This window comes from Phyllopteryx taeniolatus, chromosome 1, assembly GCF_024500385.1.
Source record: "Phyllopteryx taeniolatus isolate TA_2022b chromosome 1, UOR_Ptae_1.2, whole genome shotgun sequence".
NCBI classification, from domain to species: Eukaryota; Metazoa; Chordata; class Actinopteri; order Syngnathiformes; family Syngnathidae; genus Phyllopteryx; species Phyllopteryx taeniolatus.
In genome coordinates, this window is record NC_084502.1 from 4,476,023 (window position 1) to 4,494,964 (window position 18,942).

The 18,942-nt window shown below is 43.8% G+C and overlaps 1 protein-coding gene across 3 annotated transcripts; it reads left to right on the forward strand.

Moving 5' to 3' along the window:
- Positions 1–4,227: 4,227 nt before the first annotated feature.
- On the forward strand, positions 4,228–16,496 carry tasorb (transcription activation suppressor b). Of its 3 annotated transcripts, none has more exons than XM_061761016.1 (23): positions 4,228–4,663; positions 5,645–5,790; positions 5,981–6,073; positions 6,695–6,767; positions 6,877–6,968; positions 7,034–7,168; positions 7,245–7,369; positions 7,455–7,486; positions 7,727–7,832; positions 8,078–8,181; positions 8,318–8,427; positions 9,400–9,472; positions 9,588–9,662; positions 9,904–10,713; positions 11,452–11,753; positions 11,845–11,947; positions 12,032–12,900; positions 13,419–13,541; positions 13,691–13,850; positions 13,991–14,099; positions 14,205–14,383; positions 14,490–14,624; positions 14,794–16,496. In XM_061761016.1, the coding sequence occupies exons 1-23, from the start codon at positions 4,366–4,368 to the stop codon at positions 16,041–16,043; spliced, it is 5,502 nt and encodes a 1,833-aa protein (XP_061617000.1). In that variant the 5' UTR covers positions 4,228–4,365; the 3' UTR covers positions 16,044–16,496. The 3 variants fall into 3 exon arrangements, with proteins under 3 accessions (XP_061617000.1, XP_061616829.1, XP_061616911.1); XM_061760927.1 differs by having other exon boundaries at positions 4,229–4,663; positions 14,791–16,496; XM_061760845.1 differs by having other exon boundaries at positions 11,845–12,900; positions 14,791–16,496.
- Positions 16,497–18,942: the final 2,446 nt, after the last annotated feature.

Consider the following 18,942-nt stretch of genomic DNA (forward strand, 5'->3'; position numbering starts at 1 on the left):
GTATGTTCACGTACTTTTAATACGATACGGCTCGCAAGCAGGCAACAAAACGTTATGTAGCCTAGCAAGCTAGTGCTAGCACTAACGGTTGTAAGAAAACATGCTGGCCTTCTGTCGAATCATGCTCTAAAGTTTCGGTGTGTGTGAAGTAATTTAATTACAATAAAGTAATTGAATTACAGTAAGTTAGAACCCATTATTTCTGTCATGTAATCTTGGTTTGACTTGACTGATTAGAATACATGACCTGACTCGAGAATATACAGTACACAAGTGTATACAGTAAATGAACAAGTCATTTAAATCTTGCTCTATCTTTTGATCGGATCGGTTCTCGGTTTTGTAAACTCGCTGATCGGTGCCAAAAAACCTGATCGTGTAAAAGCCTCGTTAAGAGTTAAGGGAAGGTGTACGGCGTGCACACACACACATCCGCACACGACACACAGATTGATAATTGTCAATACAGTACCTGTGTGTTTGATGATAACATCGTGGAAGTTGTCGCTGACTTCCCTGAGGAGCTCAAGTAGGAGTTTGTTTTTCTGAGGACTGTCTTTAAGTTGAGGGGGAATTTGAGAGTCGATGGAGTTCAACCACTCATGCGGGATCGGAATGACTGGGCGGCTCTCTACACACTGCTTCAAGAATATGTAGTTCATCTGCAAAAAGTGACCACAAGGAAATTCTGTAAGCGGCTCACTATTTCAAATAAACTCATTATACTCACATAATACAAATCAAATCCACTTACCCTTTGTTTCCGATCCTCACTTTGCATCTGTAACACAAATGTTAAAACACATTACATTATATTGCTGCAGTAAATTTTCATGAATGATTTGTCACATTTGCGTGAACATTGGTGCATAAGAATACATTAGGGAGATACAGTATGCCTTACAGTTGGAGGGAAGTGAGGCTCTGGTGATGGGCTGCGCACAACTCTCCCCATCTCTTTGCTCTGTTTGTAAGATTTCACTGCTTGGGACACAGCCATGGAGCTGCCACTTTGCAGGAAACCAATTGGCCTGAAAAAAAAAAAGATTCACAGTTTGTGTGTCGTACATGCCAAGATTGCTACAGATTGGACTGCAAAGTGACGATATTGAGCTGAAAACATACATTGGTAAATGGAGCCGCTGTTGTTGCACTTTCCTCCATCGTCGCTCCAGAATTTTATTGTGAGATGTTGGATACTGCTTATTCATATGGATAAACATTCACATTGTAGTAATTTAAGAGAATGTCGTGAGATACAGTAGGTATACTTTACTTCTCTTATTCAGATTCCTGGCCATTACTTATGTACATTTGATAAACTCACCACTTGCTCAGGCTCCTCCGTTTCCATCTTTCTGATAGGCTACTGTGTGTGATTTTGCAAAGAAAAATGAGAAGCCCTCACGGAGGTGGTGGAAAGGGAAGAGAGACACTTCAATCTAATTTTGATTGGTCTAATGACGGTTATTGTTACAAAACATTTTCGAGTAAACATTGACGACAGACTAATGAGTCGCGTTTAAATAAAGAAACGTCACGAGTCTTCGTTGTGACGTAATACGTGTAACCCAATCGTCTTCCCCAAAAGTGAGTCTCGCTGTAACATCGTTCGTTCGTTAGTTAGTTAGTTAGTTAGTTAACCTTGATCCATGGCTGTTAATAGATTTCAGTTATGTGTTGCTCTAAACTGTGGCTTTATTTGCAACATAAACTTATATTTCATTTACAAAAAAAAACAAAAAAAAAACGATGTTTCAAGCGGGATTTATTTTAACTAAAAAAAACAATCATGAGCATGTTTTTGGCCAAGTACATTTCAGAGTCTGTACTTTATTGCGTGTAACTACGTCACGGCGTTGACTTCTACTTTTACCAGAGTATTTATTTACACAAGTATACATACAATGTGTGAATACTTTGCCATATCTGCCGAAACGTTCCTGAAAATCATCTCGAAATATTTACCCAGGAGATGGCGCCCTTCGTCGTTCAGTCCGTTCAGCAGTACAGTAATAATGTCTAATGTAGGGATGGCCAAACATATTCTACTTTGGGCCACATACAGAAAATTAGAAAGAAGAGGAGGCCACGTCAACGTGTTTAGGAAACATGCCAAAACCAATCCAATACACTGTACACAACATATGCTAAGCATATGTTATGTACAGTGTATTGGATTGGATTATTTGCAAATTATTTGGTAAAAAAACAAACAGTTATTAGTATTCAAAATGTATTTTTTAAACAAGAAATACGTAATATCTTGTAACAGAAATATTTTACAATTTGAAATAAAAAGTCTGACTTTTATTACACATTTTCTTTGATTTAAAAAGAATATATTAAAAATGCAGTGTTATCTTGTACATGCAAGTTCTAATTCATCCATCCATCCATCCATTTTCTGAGCCGCTTCTCCTCACTAGAGTCGCGGGCGTGCTGGAGCCTATCCCAGCTGTCATCGGGCAGGAGGCGAGGTACACCCTGAACTGGTTGCCAGCCAATTGCAGGGAACATAGAAACAAACAACCATTCACACTCACAGTCATGCCTACGGGCAATTTAGAGTCTCCAATTAATGCATGTTTTTGGGATGTGGGAGGAAACCGGAGTGCCCGGAGAAAACCTATGCAGGCACGGGGAGAACATGCAAACTCCACACAGGCGGGGCCGGGGATTGAACCCGGGTCCTCAGAACTGTGAGGCTGACGCTCTAACCAGTCGTCCGCCGTGCCGCCCCTATTTAAACTTATTTTTTTACATTGACAAATATAACATCAAATGTTTTAAATGTCTTTAAATGTGATGTCTTTCAACGGAATATGTGGCGGGTCAGAGATTTTTTTTTAAATTTCTTCAATACAAAAAAAAAAACAGCACTGTATCTTGTAACCGCAAATATTTAACAATTTTAGATATAAATGGTTTGAAAAATTCTTCATTCAACTTGAAGTGTCCATCCATCCATCCATTTTCTGAGCTGCTTCTCCTCACTAGGGTCGCGGGCGTGCTGGAGCCTATCCCAGCTGTCATCGGGCAAGAGGCGGGGTACACCCTGAACTGGTTGCCAGCCAATCGCAGGGCACATACAAACAAACAACCATCCGCACTCACATTCACGGGCAATTTAGAGTGTCCAATTAATGCATGTTTTTGGGATGTGTGAGGAAACCGCAGTGCCCGGAGAAAACCTACGCAGGCAGAGAGAGAACATGCAAACTCCACACAGGCGGGGCCGGGGATTGGACCCGGGTCTTCAGAACTCTGAGGCTGACGCTCTAACCAGTCGTTCACCGTGCCGCCAAGCTTACCCTCACTCGGGTCGCGGGCGTGCTGGAGCCTATCCCAGCTGAGTCCGGGCGAGCACTAATATTTTAATTATTTAAAATGAACATTTTCAAATTATTATTGTAACATTAAACCTTTTATATTTCCATCCATCCATTTTCTGAGCCGCTTCTCCTCACTAGGGTCGCGGGCGTGGTGGAGCCTATCCCAGCTGGGCAGGAGGCGGGGTACACCCTGAACTGGTTGCCAGCCAATCGCAGGGCACATACAAACAAACAACCATTCGCACTCACATTCACACCTACGGGCATTTTAGAGTCTCCAATTAATGCATGTTTTTGGGATGTGGGAGGAAACCGGAGTGCCCGGAGAAAACCCACGCAGGCACGGGGAGAACATGCAAACTCCACACAGGCGGGGCCGGGGATTGAACCCGCGTCCTCAGAACTATGAGGCTGACGCTCTAACCAGTCGTCCACCGTGCCGCCACCTTTTATATTTAATATATTAATTTATACTTTTGTCAACTATTGTTTTCCCTTTTTTTTTTAAATATCTCATAACATTGAACTCTATATTTTTAAAAAACCAAAACTTTTATTTTAACGGTATTAATTTGGCATGTATGTCATTAATTCATTTTAATGTTATCAATTAAAACGTTATTCATTTTCAGTAACTTCAATCTTAAAACATTGTTATACATTTACCTTAGAAATATATTGTTGTACGGTACTCCCCACGCCGTCTTATGCGGGCCATATTTCATTTTATTAATCGAAAACGGGCATTGGTCTTCAAACGGGGGCCCCCGTGCCGGTCTTTGGACACCCTGGTCTAATGGCCTCTCAAACTACTGTCATTGTATTCCGCGCTACTGCTTTCTGACGTTAGATGGCGCAGGTTTCCTGATATGTAAACACAGTGACGCTGGCCTAATGCAGTGGAGAAGAACGTCTACGTCATTTTCACAATGGCGGAGGCAGGCTGAGGAACGGTGTGTGTGTGGAGAAACGGCTCGCAATCGTTCCAGGGTTACGTTGCATCGCCCCAAGTCGTGCACGGTGCCCCAAAATGGCCCTAAACCCCAGCACAATGGGGAAAAGGGAGGCGGATTATAGCGATGCGGGCAGCCTACAGCAGGAAGGCGGCGAGCCACAGAAGACTTCAGCCGCCACCTCGGCCAACCAAAATGGCGACCAGCCTGGCTGTGGAGACGGTGTAATACCCGAGCAAGAAGCCCCTGAGCGGCACAACAGCGTGCAGGCGGACGCCCGGAGCTGGAGCGGCTCGCCCACGCCGGGCCAGAGACAAAGCGAGGAGCGGCCTCGGAAAGCTTTTCAAATCCCGAGGAAGAAGAAAGAACGGAAAGGTGGTGCCATGATATCGCTGCTATTTTGAACAGAGCGTGTCCTGTATTTGGCTGCTGCTGGTGCTGCTGCTGCTAGCCTGGTAGTTAGCCGACTGCCCGCGCTAACTGACAAATGCTCGTCGTTGTAGATCGAGACTGTGCTTTCCTACCCAAACACGCACTCACGCGTCGCCTTGGCATGATGTAACATTAGAATGACGGCCTGTCCGTATCAAGTATCCAAGCAGCGTTGTTGTAAAGCTGCCTTTAAGGTGTCCATTATTTTAGAACAGGCATTCCATAACCTACTTTGTTTGGGTGGTTGCCCATATACTGGCCATGTTGACCTGTCAGGGTTAATGCAACTGCCGGTGTCAGATATTGACCCCTGTGATCGGCATGAATTATTCTCCCCAGCTAGCACGCAGCATTGCGAATATTGTCATTTAATCTTAATGGGCATCTCTCATCATAAATCCTGCTTTGTTTCACCTTTACACCCCACACGCACTCACCAACATAGTTACCCCATGCTCCCCCACATATGAAAGTGCAAAATACTCCTTCAGACTGTAGTTGTCACAAAGCTTCCTGTGAAGCATCAGCTCTTTGTGTGTACTGTATACAGTAGGCCTCACGGTCGTGGCCATGTGTGTTCCCCACCTTATCCTGTTGCATATGGAAATTGGAAATACTGTGCGAGAACCTGATGGGCTTGTCTATTGAGCGAGTAATCTTATAATTCATGTGTCATGCATCTTAAGCACACCAGTACCTTGGACAATGGTGTGATTCATTATTAATATTGTCGATTATATAGGGACATTTTCCTATATAATCACCAAAATAGAAGGCTGCTTTATTACTGCACATCTCTCACTGTAACAATATATGTCAGATCATGTGACCTGAATATGAAGGCCCAAAAAAACCCTTGTTGAGGAAGAAGCTCAATTACACTAGCTCCATGGTAATCCACTCGCCTGCTACTTCTTTACATAGGTTTGTATCAGCTTCTGGCGCCTGACAGCCGTGAGTTTGAGGACCTTGTGAAGCTCCTCTCCTCTTTTTACCTGGATGCATCATCAAGAGGAAGTTTCTCCTACTGCAAAGCCAGGCTCCTTCACAATGAACTGCTGGAGAAAGAGGTCGGTTGACATTTCAGATCGGGTTCCACTGTAACCATGTGATTACTTGCATTTTCAGCAATACAAACAGATGTGACGGTAAAAGGGAAATCATAACTACTGGTGTTGTAATCTAAAATGGACTTTGTGTCAGAATTATTGTTTTGATTTTATGATGTTGTGACTTAACTTTCTCTCCCTTGTGTTTCAGTTCATCGAGAAACGGAGAGAGATGAAGCAAGAAGGGCGGACGGAACAAGAGCTGGCAGAATCTTACTGCTTCTTGTACCCGGACAAATCCAAGGTGACTTTAGCTACCGATTCTTGTTCACAAACATCAGCTACATGGGTGGTACGAATGTTTCTGTTTACATGATTCAGAGCTTTGCATGGCCCCTTTTGTAGGCTTGCACGGTATACTGGTACTAGAAAAGTACCACAAAAGTGCGCCATAAAAAATTAAACAATACCACATATTTTACTACCGGCACGTCTGCGTCGTTCTGCAACAAACAGTTGCCCCGAGGTGTTTCTTTGTCACTCCTGTAAAATGTTTAAATGTATGTGGAAAGAATGCACGCCGGACGAGCACACTGCGGTAGACCGTAGCATTCTTTATTCAGCCTATGCGCCACACACAATAACAGAACCTCAAGCGTGGCGGGACACCACCTGGAGCAACTATGGAAGACAAAAGTTTAAGCCACAATATGTGGCAACTCCCAGTTGAAGTTAACTGTATGAATATGACACATAAAACAAAGAGAATTAAACACTGTACAGTATATTTAATTACCAAATTAGTTTTAGGTTTTTGCTGTGGTATCATTTTAGTATTGGTATTGGGCTGCTTTACTCTACTTGCGTAAAGTATCAAAGTCAGAATTTTGGTATTGTGACATCGCTTTCCCCTTGAATGTTTTAGCTTCAGTGGATCTGCGAGAAGGGTTTGTCAGTGGGACACTCCAGGATAACAACAGTTGGAAATCCATCAGTGGGTAAGTTACATGACTGCTTAAGAAATGGCTGCAGCGAAAAACCAAAATTTGTCTACTTTAATGCTGCTCTTTGAAAATGCTTCTCAATCCAAGTCCTATTTCATTCTAGGCGTTTATCTCTCCAAATTCTCTGATTTGTTACAAATCAATCCATTTGAAGTTGGTTCAGTTGGAGACATGATCATTTTTAAAGTTATGAGGGTAAGTATTTCATTTTACTTGTCACCATCTTCTGGGATCGGAATGTAACTGTTTTGTTCTTTCAGGGAAGAGTAAAGCACATCCATGAGAACATGCCAAGCAATGCTAAGGAACCGGCAACCAAGTTTGACTGTCATTTGTCCAAAAGTGCCAATAGGGTTACATCTTTGCTGTCTTACAGAGCATTTGAGCTCACACAGGTACATCGTATCTTCTAAATTCTACAATGACTCACTTTTCTGTTTTCTCTAACATTACTATCTTGGTGTCTTCCAGCAATATTTTTTTGAGTTTGCGTTTGATGAAATTAAAGCTCGGCCCAGGCACGTGTGCCCCTACGCTGTGGTTTCCTTTCAGTATAAAGGCAAAGATGCTGCAGCGACCTCTTTAACTACACACAGGTAAAACATTCATAGTGAAAATTTCAGTAACATCTCCCCTGGGGTGTGTGTTTCTTAACACGCTTTATGATTCTCTGTTTAACAGGCTTGGCGTAGTTTCATCTGAAGGAAATCGAGGTAAAATGTTTGATACTCATATTACAAATGATTTCTCATTTGTAATTGACTCAGCAATGACCTTACCCTCATTAATTTCACGGAATGAAATCACTATATGTGTGATGACATAATGGGAACCCCTGCTCTAGACTTTTTTTTGTGACAAACCAAGAGTTATAGTCTTACAATCAGCTATCTCTAGCTGTAATTATTATTATTATTTTTTTTACTGATGACTTGCATTTGTTGCCATTGCAGGACGACGCTGCTATTCCGTGTGGAGTGGTCCACTGGTAACCAAGGGCCAGGAATTATTCCCAATCCGTTTACGATCGTCCTCACGGCCCTACCTTCCTTTCAAACTGTGAGTATACAACATATATAATGGAACCTTGGTTTGAGCGTGCATATCATGCGGTGATTCCTTTCGATCCGTTCTAGCCACAGAATGACGTCACATTTATCGTTTTGCTGTGTGGTCACAGTCAAATTCTGCATGTTAACATGCAAGGAAGGGGATTTATTTAGACCAGAAAGCATCGCTAACACTACCACCAGCGCAATTTATGTTACTAACGCTTGATGCTAGGTGGTTGTTTCATTCAACAGTCCTGAGAAGCTTGAGGTGAATCAAGGCATGCAGCTTGACCAGGTGAAGAGAAAGATTCCAGCGGTACTCTTCTCTTGGGACACCTACAGTGCATCACGGGAAGGTCAGTAAGGGCGCATGCAAGAAATGTATCTGACAATGACAAGATGATGAGTGCTAGCTGTTTAAGCAAACTGGAAAAGTTACATGACAAGAAAGATAATTACTTCGCATCCCTAATGTATTTTCCTTTGTTGCAGTGATGAAGTATGGGATGTCATGCAGCCTTTTTGAGGTTGTAGAAGGAAAAGGAAAACCGACCAGTGGCAGTCTGGTAGCACTGATAAATAAACTGGAGAAAGACAGGATGGTGAGTCACTGTTATCTACCTTTAAGAGGCTTTGATGCTGCAAATTATAAATTGGGACTGCCTTAAAATCCCCGTTTGTCATGTTATGATTAGAAATATGAGCCTCTTCTTAAAGTGAAGAAGCCAAAGAAGCTCATACTATAGAGCCTCTACTATACAAACATTTGTGAGGCCCACCAAACACCAAGCGGCATGGCTGAAAGCGACTGAAGTGGACCTTGCAAAAAAAACAACATTTGAATTAGTCGGTGACTCCAATCAATGGAGCACCACACACCGACTGACGGGTGAAACTGTGACCCTCTATCTGGCTTTAAGGCTCTACATAAAATATACTTTATTGTATTATTTTTTTATTGAGCCACAAAAACATTGTCAAGGAAAAAGCTGAGAGCCACAAAGAAGAGGAAAGAGGTAAGAATAAGAGGCTGTGGATATTCTGAGGCTGTGGCAGTGATCGTGCACTGACCATTTCTGGTCCATTTCGGTGACAGACGCTGCGAAAATGCCCTTTGCTTTCTAGCCACAGTTACATAGGAAATTATAAATATAGTTAAGTATTATTGTAAAACACAATATATATTCTGCATATACAGCTGGGTTTCGCTTACGCCTAAAACCCCTGGAATTATTTATTTACTTATTTTTTTGGGGGGAGGGGGGAAGCTCGTGCATTTTGGATTGGGAGTTAAATCTGCAGCTTCGCAATGCCGTGCACTGGCATTTAAAATTTTTAATCGCAGCAAAACCAGTGGATGACCATTTTCCGCTCATGAAAACTCCACACGCTCTGTGAAAGTTCAATTGGTTTCGGCCCGTCACTCGTTTTGTGGCTGGCTTAAGGAACATTCAGTCTCTTGGAAAACACTGCCAAAAGACAACAGTGCTAGCCTGTATCTCAGAGTAACTATATGGAAATGTCCAGAAATGCCTCAAGTGGTCTGTAAGTGTTCTGTCTACTTCTTCATGTAGGTGCTGGTGAAGTCCCTGTTTGACCGGGGCTTTCTCTTCCTGCTGTCCTCAGCACAGATGGTGGAGTCCAAAGGTGCCAGCAAGCGTTTCTTTTATTGTTATCTCCTAATTCTCTATTGTCAGTTTGCCTCCTACGTATTACCTCCGGTGAGGATTATGCTTTTAAAAAGTTTCCGTTGATTTTTCAGAACGGCGGGGGCGGGTTGAAAAGAGCCTGCAAGCAATATTCCTCTTTCACGAGTCAAGGGCGGTTTTCAAGTATTGTGAGTTTTTCCATCTATCATTAATCTATATTTTGTGTGAGCATCTGGATGAAGCTCTGGCAAACGAATGGAAAGCACACATCTTGAGTGATGACTGTTGACTAATGTAGTAAGAAATGTCCAGGTTATATCAAGCCAGATTAGGCACACTCCTGTTTTTCAGCTTCTATTGCTTAAGACCTTCGGAAATGCAGCCTGACATAACATTATACCTAATGATTTTTGTTTTCTTCTTTTGCAGCATCCCGACTATCTGAGCCAGAGCCATTGACAACAGAGTCACACACTAATCTCAAATCTTTGGAACGTTTCATCCCTGCCTTGCATTATGCCTTTTTCACATTGCGCCCAAACCCAGGCAAGGACCCGAGTTCTGGTGTGGAGCGACAAGCCACGGACTATTTAAGTCGCGTACACTCAGGAAGAGTGCGGCCATTCATCTTGCCTGACTACAAATATCATGTGGATGACAGGCCATACACGGTTCCTTTACCCAGGCCCAAAGGGAACATGGACGCCTTACTGCGTTCTTACATTCACAACCCTTCCAACTATACTTTACCTGTGAACAAGGCAAGGGACATCATTGAACAAATAAGCAACCCCACACCTGTAGCTGCCCCAGTCCCTGTAGAATACAGTCCTGTTTCTGACTGGGGTGGCTCTGACCGCTCTGAGAGACTGTCAGAAAGGCCACCAGCAGAACGACTTGCACAGGAGAAGTCAGCTCCAGACCCCAACAGACAGGGGCCAGGGTTGGCCCGTTCGAATGGTGCCCAGTTGCAGCCCGAGTCCCACACTGAATCCCAGCCCCAACCGCAACCTCCAAAGGTGCAGGTGTCACAGAGCGAATACGATAAAGACAAAATGAAGCAGTTACTTAAACTGATCCAACTCCATAAGAAAGCAATAGTCAAGGGTACTGGGAGGGAAAAAGAGGACGGAGCTTGCGAGTCCAACAACCTCAAGAGGAAATTTGAAGGCGATGAACGGGGGGAGAAGAACAAACATCAACGCATAGATCTGTTGAGCAATGGCGAACCCAGCAGGGGTAAGGAAATCTCTGTGTACCCTAATGCAAAAATTGTCTGCCTCATTGATGAAGAATGATCATTAATAATTTCACACAACAGTCTGTCTTTAAAATTGCCTTGTAGTGTTTTTATATTTATAGTAGTAAGTAACATGCAGCAGAAGCTTGACTTTGTGGTTAGTTCGCGCAAGTGATTCAATTCTGGAATCTTGATCTGGTTGGAAATTGCACAGCACATTCTGTCTGACAGGCTGTTTTCTGGCCATTTATGTGGCCCTACGAAAGTACTACATGTCATCTACGTGCTTTCATTCGTAAGTGGTTTCCTGTGGACAGGGATATTTACTGATCTGACTCCATCTTGACAGATACATTTTCGAAAGTGTTTTAGAAAAATGTTTTTGTGTGGACAGGTATTTGGCTTCCAAGGTATAACATTCTTAAAAAGTGTAACACAGAAAAATTTATGAAATAGCATTACCCCCCCACCACACACACACACACACACACTTTGTATGTTCTAATTGAAATTACATTCATTTCATATCACTTAACTGTTAATTCTAACAAATAGTACTAATACTCAAGGCATTTAATATTGTGCTGGTCAGTAAAGTCATTCATGAGTCCGATAACTCCTCAAATTGTTCAGCCCTAGTTGACACATTTACAGTAGTTTTGTTTCATGTCTGTGGCATTTAAATATACGCAGTGTACACCGATTTTGATTTCAACACATTATGTTCCTCCTCCTAGGGGTCCCAGTAGGAGAAGACGGTGGACAGAGTGAAAATCTGACTGCAGTCATGGAAAGCATGGGGATCTATGACACTGACCTGAGGGCTTGTGGCAACACCAATACAACAGCAGTTCACGAGACGCAGCGTCTCCTCAAGATACTGCTATCCACTCTCAACAAAGCCGTTGCTCAGGGATCAATATCTGTGAAGTCGAACCATGGTGAGCAGTCAACAGGTCCTGAAAGGGTGGAGCCTGCTTTTCCACCCTCAGATTTTGCCAAACAAAATGAACCTTCTTTACAAACAAACTACACGGAGGTGAGATGTGAACAACTGATTTGAGTCATTTGTTACCTTACAATGCATGGCGATTCAAATCATGTAAACTAATGATGTTTAACCCGTTTAGGAGGATATGGACTGTAGCCCTGGAAGTCCTTTCACTGCAGGCTCTCCATTAGACCAAACTCAAACGTCAGCTAGCACAACCTGTGCCATACCCACAAATGAAGGTAAATTCTTTTTTTATTGTAAAACTCTTTGGATGTTGTCGTCTGAGTATCACTGTGACAAGTTTCCACTCTGCTACCCTCCAGAAAAAATACAGTCCCTTCCTGAGCCTAAGCCAGAATCAGAGGCAGAGGCAGAGGCTGTGACGATAGAGAGCATAGAGCCGAAGATGCCCCCTGCAATCGATGTCAAAAAGGTGGCTGCACCACCGACATTACCATTAGCAGAGGAAGTTACCTTCAGGCCCTCTATCAGCTTGGAGACCATACTCAACCAGGAAATTCACAGCCTCACTTCTGACATTAAAAACATCATGCAGAGTCACTGCATCACTTACACCTTGCAGCTACCTCCACGGCTACCTCTGCACAATTCCTGGCAGCACAATAGCTGCTTTTCAGACTTTGTTGGACAGCAAGGCACTCCTTTGTCCGTGCAGGAGCATGTCGAAGCACTTTGTGAGCAGATGGAAAAGTTCATCCCAGTCCCACCTGTTCCCCCCAAGGCCTCTACCCCAGAGCCGGCCGAGACGACATCTGATTTAACAATGCCATCGGCCATGCAAACTGCCAAGCCTGAGGTACAGCCCCCCACGATGAATACTGACTCCTCTCAGAGTAGTAAACAAGATACTACTGTTCGAGAAACTATCGAACCAAAGGCTAAATCTGATAAAGTTTCAGCAGAGATTGGAGAAGAGGCATATTCTCCCTCCCAGATCCCCCCAGAGCCATCAGATAAATCCCAAAAGTCCGGCTCTGCTCCTTCCTCCAGTGCTGTTCCTAGCGCCAGCGCTGATACCGGACTCCTGCCAGGCAGCCTCATTGGTCAGCTAAAACCTGAAGTTTTCAGCAGCTTGGTGGAGGTCTTTAAGTCTGTCACCAAGAATACGGTGAAGTTCTACATCTACACCGGCGATGAGGGAGAGGAGAGTACTGTCTGCAAGGAGATAAAGGTACGACCCGTTCGAAAATAGTGACAAATCAATTTACTACGTAATCAGTCTGAGGTTACCTTTGAGTGTTAATTCAGGGTTAACACACTGATGTTTGTCTTATAAATTGCTGCCTTTTGCTAGCAGAAATGCATACATAGTTGAAAAATTATGTTCGATAATATTCTCTCGGTCAATGATTCTCAGTGTGGTAAGAGTACTTGGTACTTAATTTTTAAGGTGAATACATTTGCATTTAATCTTGAAGATTTGTTTCCCCTCCTATTCTACTGTATCTTAATATTAGTCTTAATGGTGGTACTTGGAGAGCAAAGTATTTTTTGAGGAGGTACTTGGTGTTAAAAGTTGAAGAACTGCTGCTATAGGTCATTACCACAAATGTCACTCAAACGTTATCTGACAAACACAGTTAAACAATGTGAATATGCTGTCCGTGTAGTGGTTTCTTATGCTGGTCAGCACCTGCATGTTGCTACAATTCCAATTAGAATATAATTATGTTTCTGTTTGTCCTGAAGGAATACTTGAAAAGTCTTGGCAATAGCGAGTGCACCCCGCAGATGTTTTTGGAAAACAGCAGCAGTCTAGACAAACTGCTCATCATCATTCAAAACGAGCACATTGCTGCACATGTGCACAAGGTAACATTACATCCTCTTGGTCTCAGCTGCAATCTGCATTTAAATGTATTTACAGCACGACTGACCGTTGTTAAAGTTATTTTTATTTATAGCATTCATCACTGACTTGACTTAAATTTTCATACAAAAATGGACCCCATCTCTTGTAGATTCCAGCGCTGGTGTCGTTGAAAAAGTTGCCCTCAGTGAGCTTCGCTGGTGTCGACAGTCTGGATGATGTCAAGAACCACACTTACAATGAACTGTTTGTGTCTGGAGGTTTGATGGTGTCGGATGAGTTTGTCCTTAATCCTGACCTCATCACACAGGGTTAGTTCTTGTTCTTTTAATGAAAGGTTCATTATTGTGAAGTTCAGTGAACAACTGATCAGTTTCTCTCTCTCTCTCTCTCTCTCTCGCTCTCTCGCTCACACACACGCACACACACACACACACACTCACTCAATCAGATCGCTTGCAAACACTGCTGAATTTCTTGGAGGAACAAAGTACCCCAGAACAACCCTGGCAGTGGAAGGTGCACTGCAAGTCACAGAAGAAGCTTAAAGAAATGGGCCGGTGAGTTTGAGCTCATCCATGCCCAAACACATCCCAAAGAGTCATCATAAGCCACCTGTGAGCTTTGATGAAAGAAGGACGCTGAACTATGATATGTTGTTCCAGGTTGAACACCAATGCAATGGGGCTCCTAAACCTTCTGACAGCCTATCAAAAGAAGCACCTTGTAGAGTTCCTTCCTTACCACGAGTGCGACGCCCAGTCACGCCAAGCTCCAGATCTCGAATGTCTGATTAAGCTTCAAGCTCAAAACACACAACAGCGGCATCTCATCTTTGTCACAGGTATGTTTTTTTGTTTGTTTGTTTGTTTTTTAATGTATTTGAATGTACACGAGAGCTACATAATTTTTCTTTGTAATGTTCTGGATGAATTTACTGTGTTTTACAGAGAGGCCCTTTGAAATGTTCCTACAGTATTCCAGAAATGGAATAATGATTGCAAGCATTGATGATATTATGAGCGCTTTCCACAGCCTGATTGGCTCCATCAACCAAAATGAGCTTCCAACGCCGCCTTCTACTGGTGGGTAGTGCCATCCGTTCCAACGTTAACATTTAAAAAAAAAAAAAATTGTATTCTGTTCAGCTCTCTAGTTATGTATGCAGAGCCACTGCATTTACTCTCCACATATTCATGTGTATGACCTTTTCCCTCACCTTTCTATCTTTGCCTCCCTCTGTCTTCTCAGTAGTGAATGATGAGTGTGAGGGAGAGGAAGACATGTCATTAGACTCCGATGATGGTGAGACGCCCACCGTCATCGATGGCAAACAACAGAATCCGGAAGCTGACAATGTGAAGCCACCACAGCCGCCCCTTCCAAACACGGATGAGTTCCGTCCACCGCTACCCGACCATCAGGCCACCCCTGATGGATCTCCGCCACAGTCTGACTACAGTGCTCTCAAAACCGCCATCTCTCAGTTCAAAGCTACAAACCAGTTAGGGATTGGCTCCTCGGACCTGGGAAACTCGTCTCCTGGAGGTTTTCCTGTGAATCCCCACCAAAGTTTCTTGTGTCCCTCCGCTTCGTGGTCTTCTTACACGGGCTCGTCTAGTTATGCAGCCTCCCCAGCCTATCCCGCCTCACCCTGCAGCAGCAACCAAGAACAGGAGTACCGGCCCCCAGCCACAGTCTCAACCACAACTACTCCCCCTTCTGTCAGCGCCACAGCAGGACCTCTCGCCAATCTGGCTTCCCTCCCTTTAGAGGTCAAACCTCCTCCTCCGCCTCACCTCATGATGCTTGGCCACACATATGGCACGGACCCCTCAGGGGCTGGAGCTCCTGGGACTCCTCCGCTCACCCCTGCCCTCCCCTATATAGACAACAGTGACACAGTCAAGCAAAGTTACATGACTGGTGTTCCCGTAAGTGCTAGTTGTACCCCTGCACAACATGCAGACAGGACACTCGGTGGACCCACGGAGGGGGGTTGGGGGCCGCCAGGGACCAGCACTTTGAAGACTGCAAGCAATCAGGTTGCGGTTCCACCTGGCCCAGTTGAGCCCACTGTACTGCCCAAGAGCGGGGAAGTCGTTGGTGGTAGCAACCCCGGTTCTCAGAGTGGAAGGACTCAAGTGAATTGCACTGAGAAAGCTGGAGCTTCTGTAGGTGTTCCCACAGTAGCCAGCAGAGGGGGCTCAGTAGTCAGACCTAAATTTCCTCCACAGTCAATGTGTGGCGTGGGCTATGGTAATGTAGGCAGAGGCATGCCTCCACAGATGAATCATGGGCCAATGCGCGGTGCTATGGGTCCTGGGGTATTCCGGGGGAGAGGAGTTCCTCCAGTCGGACTTTGGCCACGACCAGGGCCTGGACACGAACGGATGGATGGGCCTGGAGGTGATCCTTGCTCTTGGGGTTACCCAACAGGCAGGGGTGGGGCACAAAATTACTACACGGACTACACATACTCTCATAATTATGCCCCTAAGTAGACAATCGAGTTGTTTGAAGGGGCAACATAAATGTCCTCCTCCAGAGACTATTAGAACTGGCTGAATGTATATATAGTTCCTTGTCATAATTGTTGATTTGAATTGGTAAATAAGGATCCTGGTTTTCTACATTAATAAAGATTGATACAGGCAGTGCCGAGTGTCCTACTGTCGTGTAAACTGTATGCACTCTTTCCATGTGAGCTGTTAAGACACCCAGTTCAAACCACTATATTTATATTTGCCAACAAATACTATTGGCCTTTCAGCTTTTCTGAATTTACCCTGTAATTTCTGTTTATTCTGCTTTTGAAACGGTTCGTGAACAAGGGGAAAGGATATTTTTTTAATTAAACAAAAATAATCAAGTGAGTAAAGTTTCACTTGCTGTTTTTCTTTTATTTCATGCATTTGGCTGTCCTAAATTCTATCAAATAAAACATTTCAAATATTGTTTGTGTGATAGTGTTTGGTGAAAACTGTCAAGCAAATCATTAAAAATATATAGTAAATCACAGTGGTGGTGCAAGTGCAGTATTTCTAAACTCATCCAGATATAATAGACAAAGGTATGATATTAATGCAGCCCTGTGAGGGGCACAAGCCAGTGAAACTAGGCTGCTCCCAAGCCCAGATAAAGGCAGAGGGTTGCGTCAGGAAGGACACCCTTTGCCAAACAAATGTGAGCGTTCATCCAAAGAATTCCATACGAGATCTGTCGTGCCCCGCTTTAACCACGTCCGTCACCGGCACGGGTGGAAATTTAGCTACTGTGGGTCTTAGGCAGAAAGAGAAGAGGAAAGCACAGAGCCTAGAACTGAATGTGGGAACTTTGAATGTTGGGACTATGATAGAAAATGCTCTGGAGTTGGTAGACATGATGATTAAGAGAAAAGTTGATATATTGTGTGTCCAGGAGAGCAGGTGCAAAGGCACGAAGGCTAGAACTTAGGGCCAGGGTTCAAATTATTTTACCATGGGAAGAGAAATGAAGTAGGGGTTATGTTTAAGGAAGAGTTAGCTAAGAATGTCTTGGAGGTGAAAGAGTATCTGTCATCGTCTGTGTTTTGGTTTGGGTTGTGTTTAGTTTTGTTCCATGTTTGTCGTGTGCTCATTTGGTTGTTGTGTGCACCTGTTCACGTCTCCCTTGTGTCGACCATTCAGCTCTCTCCAGCCACTCGTGTCTTGTCCAGGTGTTCCTCGTTGTCTCGTCAATCTGTTTGTATTTAGTTCCCTGGTTTCTTTCAGTTTTTGTCGGTTCATTGTCGTTGTCTTTGCAGTATGTCATTTTCAGGTGTCATTGTCCCTATCTATTCTACGTCCTACTCACCAGTGATAGTTTGTTTCCAGTTTTAGGTATTTAGGCTCTTTGTTACTTTGGTTTGGTTGTGGTACTTTGTTTAGTTTTGCTTGATCCACGTTCCTTGTTGGCTGTTTTTTGAAGATTAAATATTATTTTTTAGAGACTCCTTCCTACCTTACCTCCCTGCACTTGGGTCCTCCATGTTCTTGCCTTGCGTTCCTCGCCTTCGCCCAAACCACGAATGTAACCGTATCAAATCGAGTAATGAAGTTGAAACTTGAAATTGAGGGTGTTATGTATAATGTGATAAGTGGCTATGCTCCACAGATAGGATATGAGCTAGAGGTGAAATAGAAATTATGGAAGGAGCTAGACGAAGTAGTTCTGAGCATCCCAGACAGAGAGAGAGTCGTGATTGGTGCAGATTGTAATGGGCATGTTGGTGAAGGAAATAGGGGTGATGAAGTGATGGGTAAGTACGGCATCCAGGAAAGGAACTTGGAGGGACAGATGGTGGTAGAGTTTGCGAAAAGGATGGAAGTGGCTGTAGTGAACACTTTCTTCCAGAAGAGGCAGGAACAGAGGGTGACCTACAAGAATGGAGGTAGAAGCACGCAGGTGGGTTACATCTTGTGAAGGCGATGTAATCTGAAGGAAGTCACCGACTGTAAGGTAGTGGTAGGGGAGAGTGTGGCTAGACGGCATAGGATGGTCATGTATAAGACGACTGGTGGAGGGGAGGAAGATTAAGAAGACAAAAGCAGAGCAGAGAACAATGTGGTGGAAGCTGAGAAAGGAAGAGTGTTGTCCGACTTTTCGGGAAGAGGTGAGACAGGGTCTTGGTGGACAGGAGGAGCTTCCAGAAGACTGGACCACTACAGCCAAGGTGATTAGAGAGACAGGCAGGAGAGTACTTTGTGTATCTTCTGGAAGTAAAGGAGAGAAAGAGACTTGGTGGTGGAACTTCACAGTACAGGAAATCATACAAGGAAAAAGGTTAGCTCAGAAGAAGTGGGACACTGAGAGGACAGGAGAAAGGAATACATGGAGATGCGACATAGGGCAAAAGTAGAAGTGGCAAAGGCCAAACAAGAGGTGAAGAAAAGGATCTATACAGGTTGGCCAGACAGAGGGCTAGAGATGGGAAGGATGTGCAGCAGGTTAGGATGATTAAGGATAGAGATGGAAATATGTCGACTGGTGCCAGTCGTGTGCTAGATAAATGGAAAGAATACTTTGAGGAGTTGATGAATGAGGAATATGAGAGAGAAGGGAGAGTAGAAGAGGCAAGTGTGGTGGACCAGGAAGTGGCAATGATTAATAAGGGGAAGTTAGGCACTAAAGAGGATGAAAAACGGAGAGGCAGTTGGTCCTGATGACATACCTGTGGAGATATGGAAGCATCTAGGAGAGGTGGTTCAATTGTTCCTTGTTCAATAGAATTCTATCATGAGAAGATGCCTGAGGAATGGAGGAAAAGTGTGCTGGTGTCCATTTTTAAGAACAAGGGTAATGTGCAGAGGTGTGGGAACTAAGGAGGAATAAAGTTGATGAGCCACACAAGGAAGTTATGGGAAAGAGTAGTGGAGGCTAGAC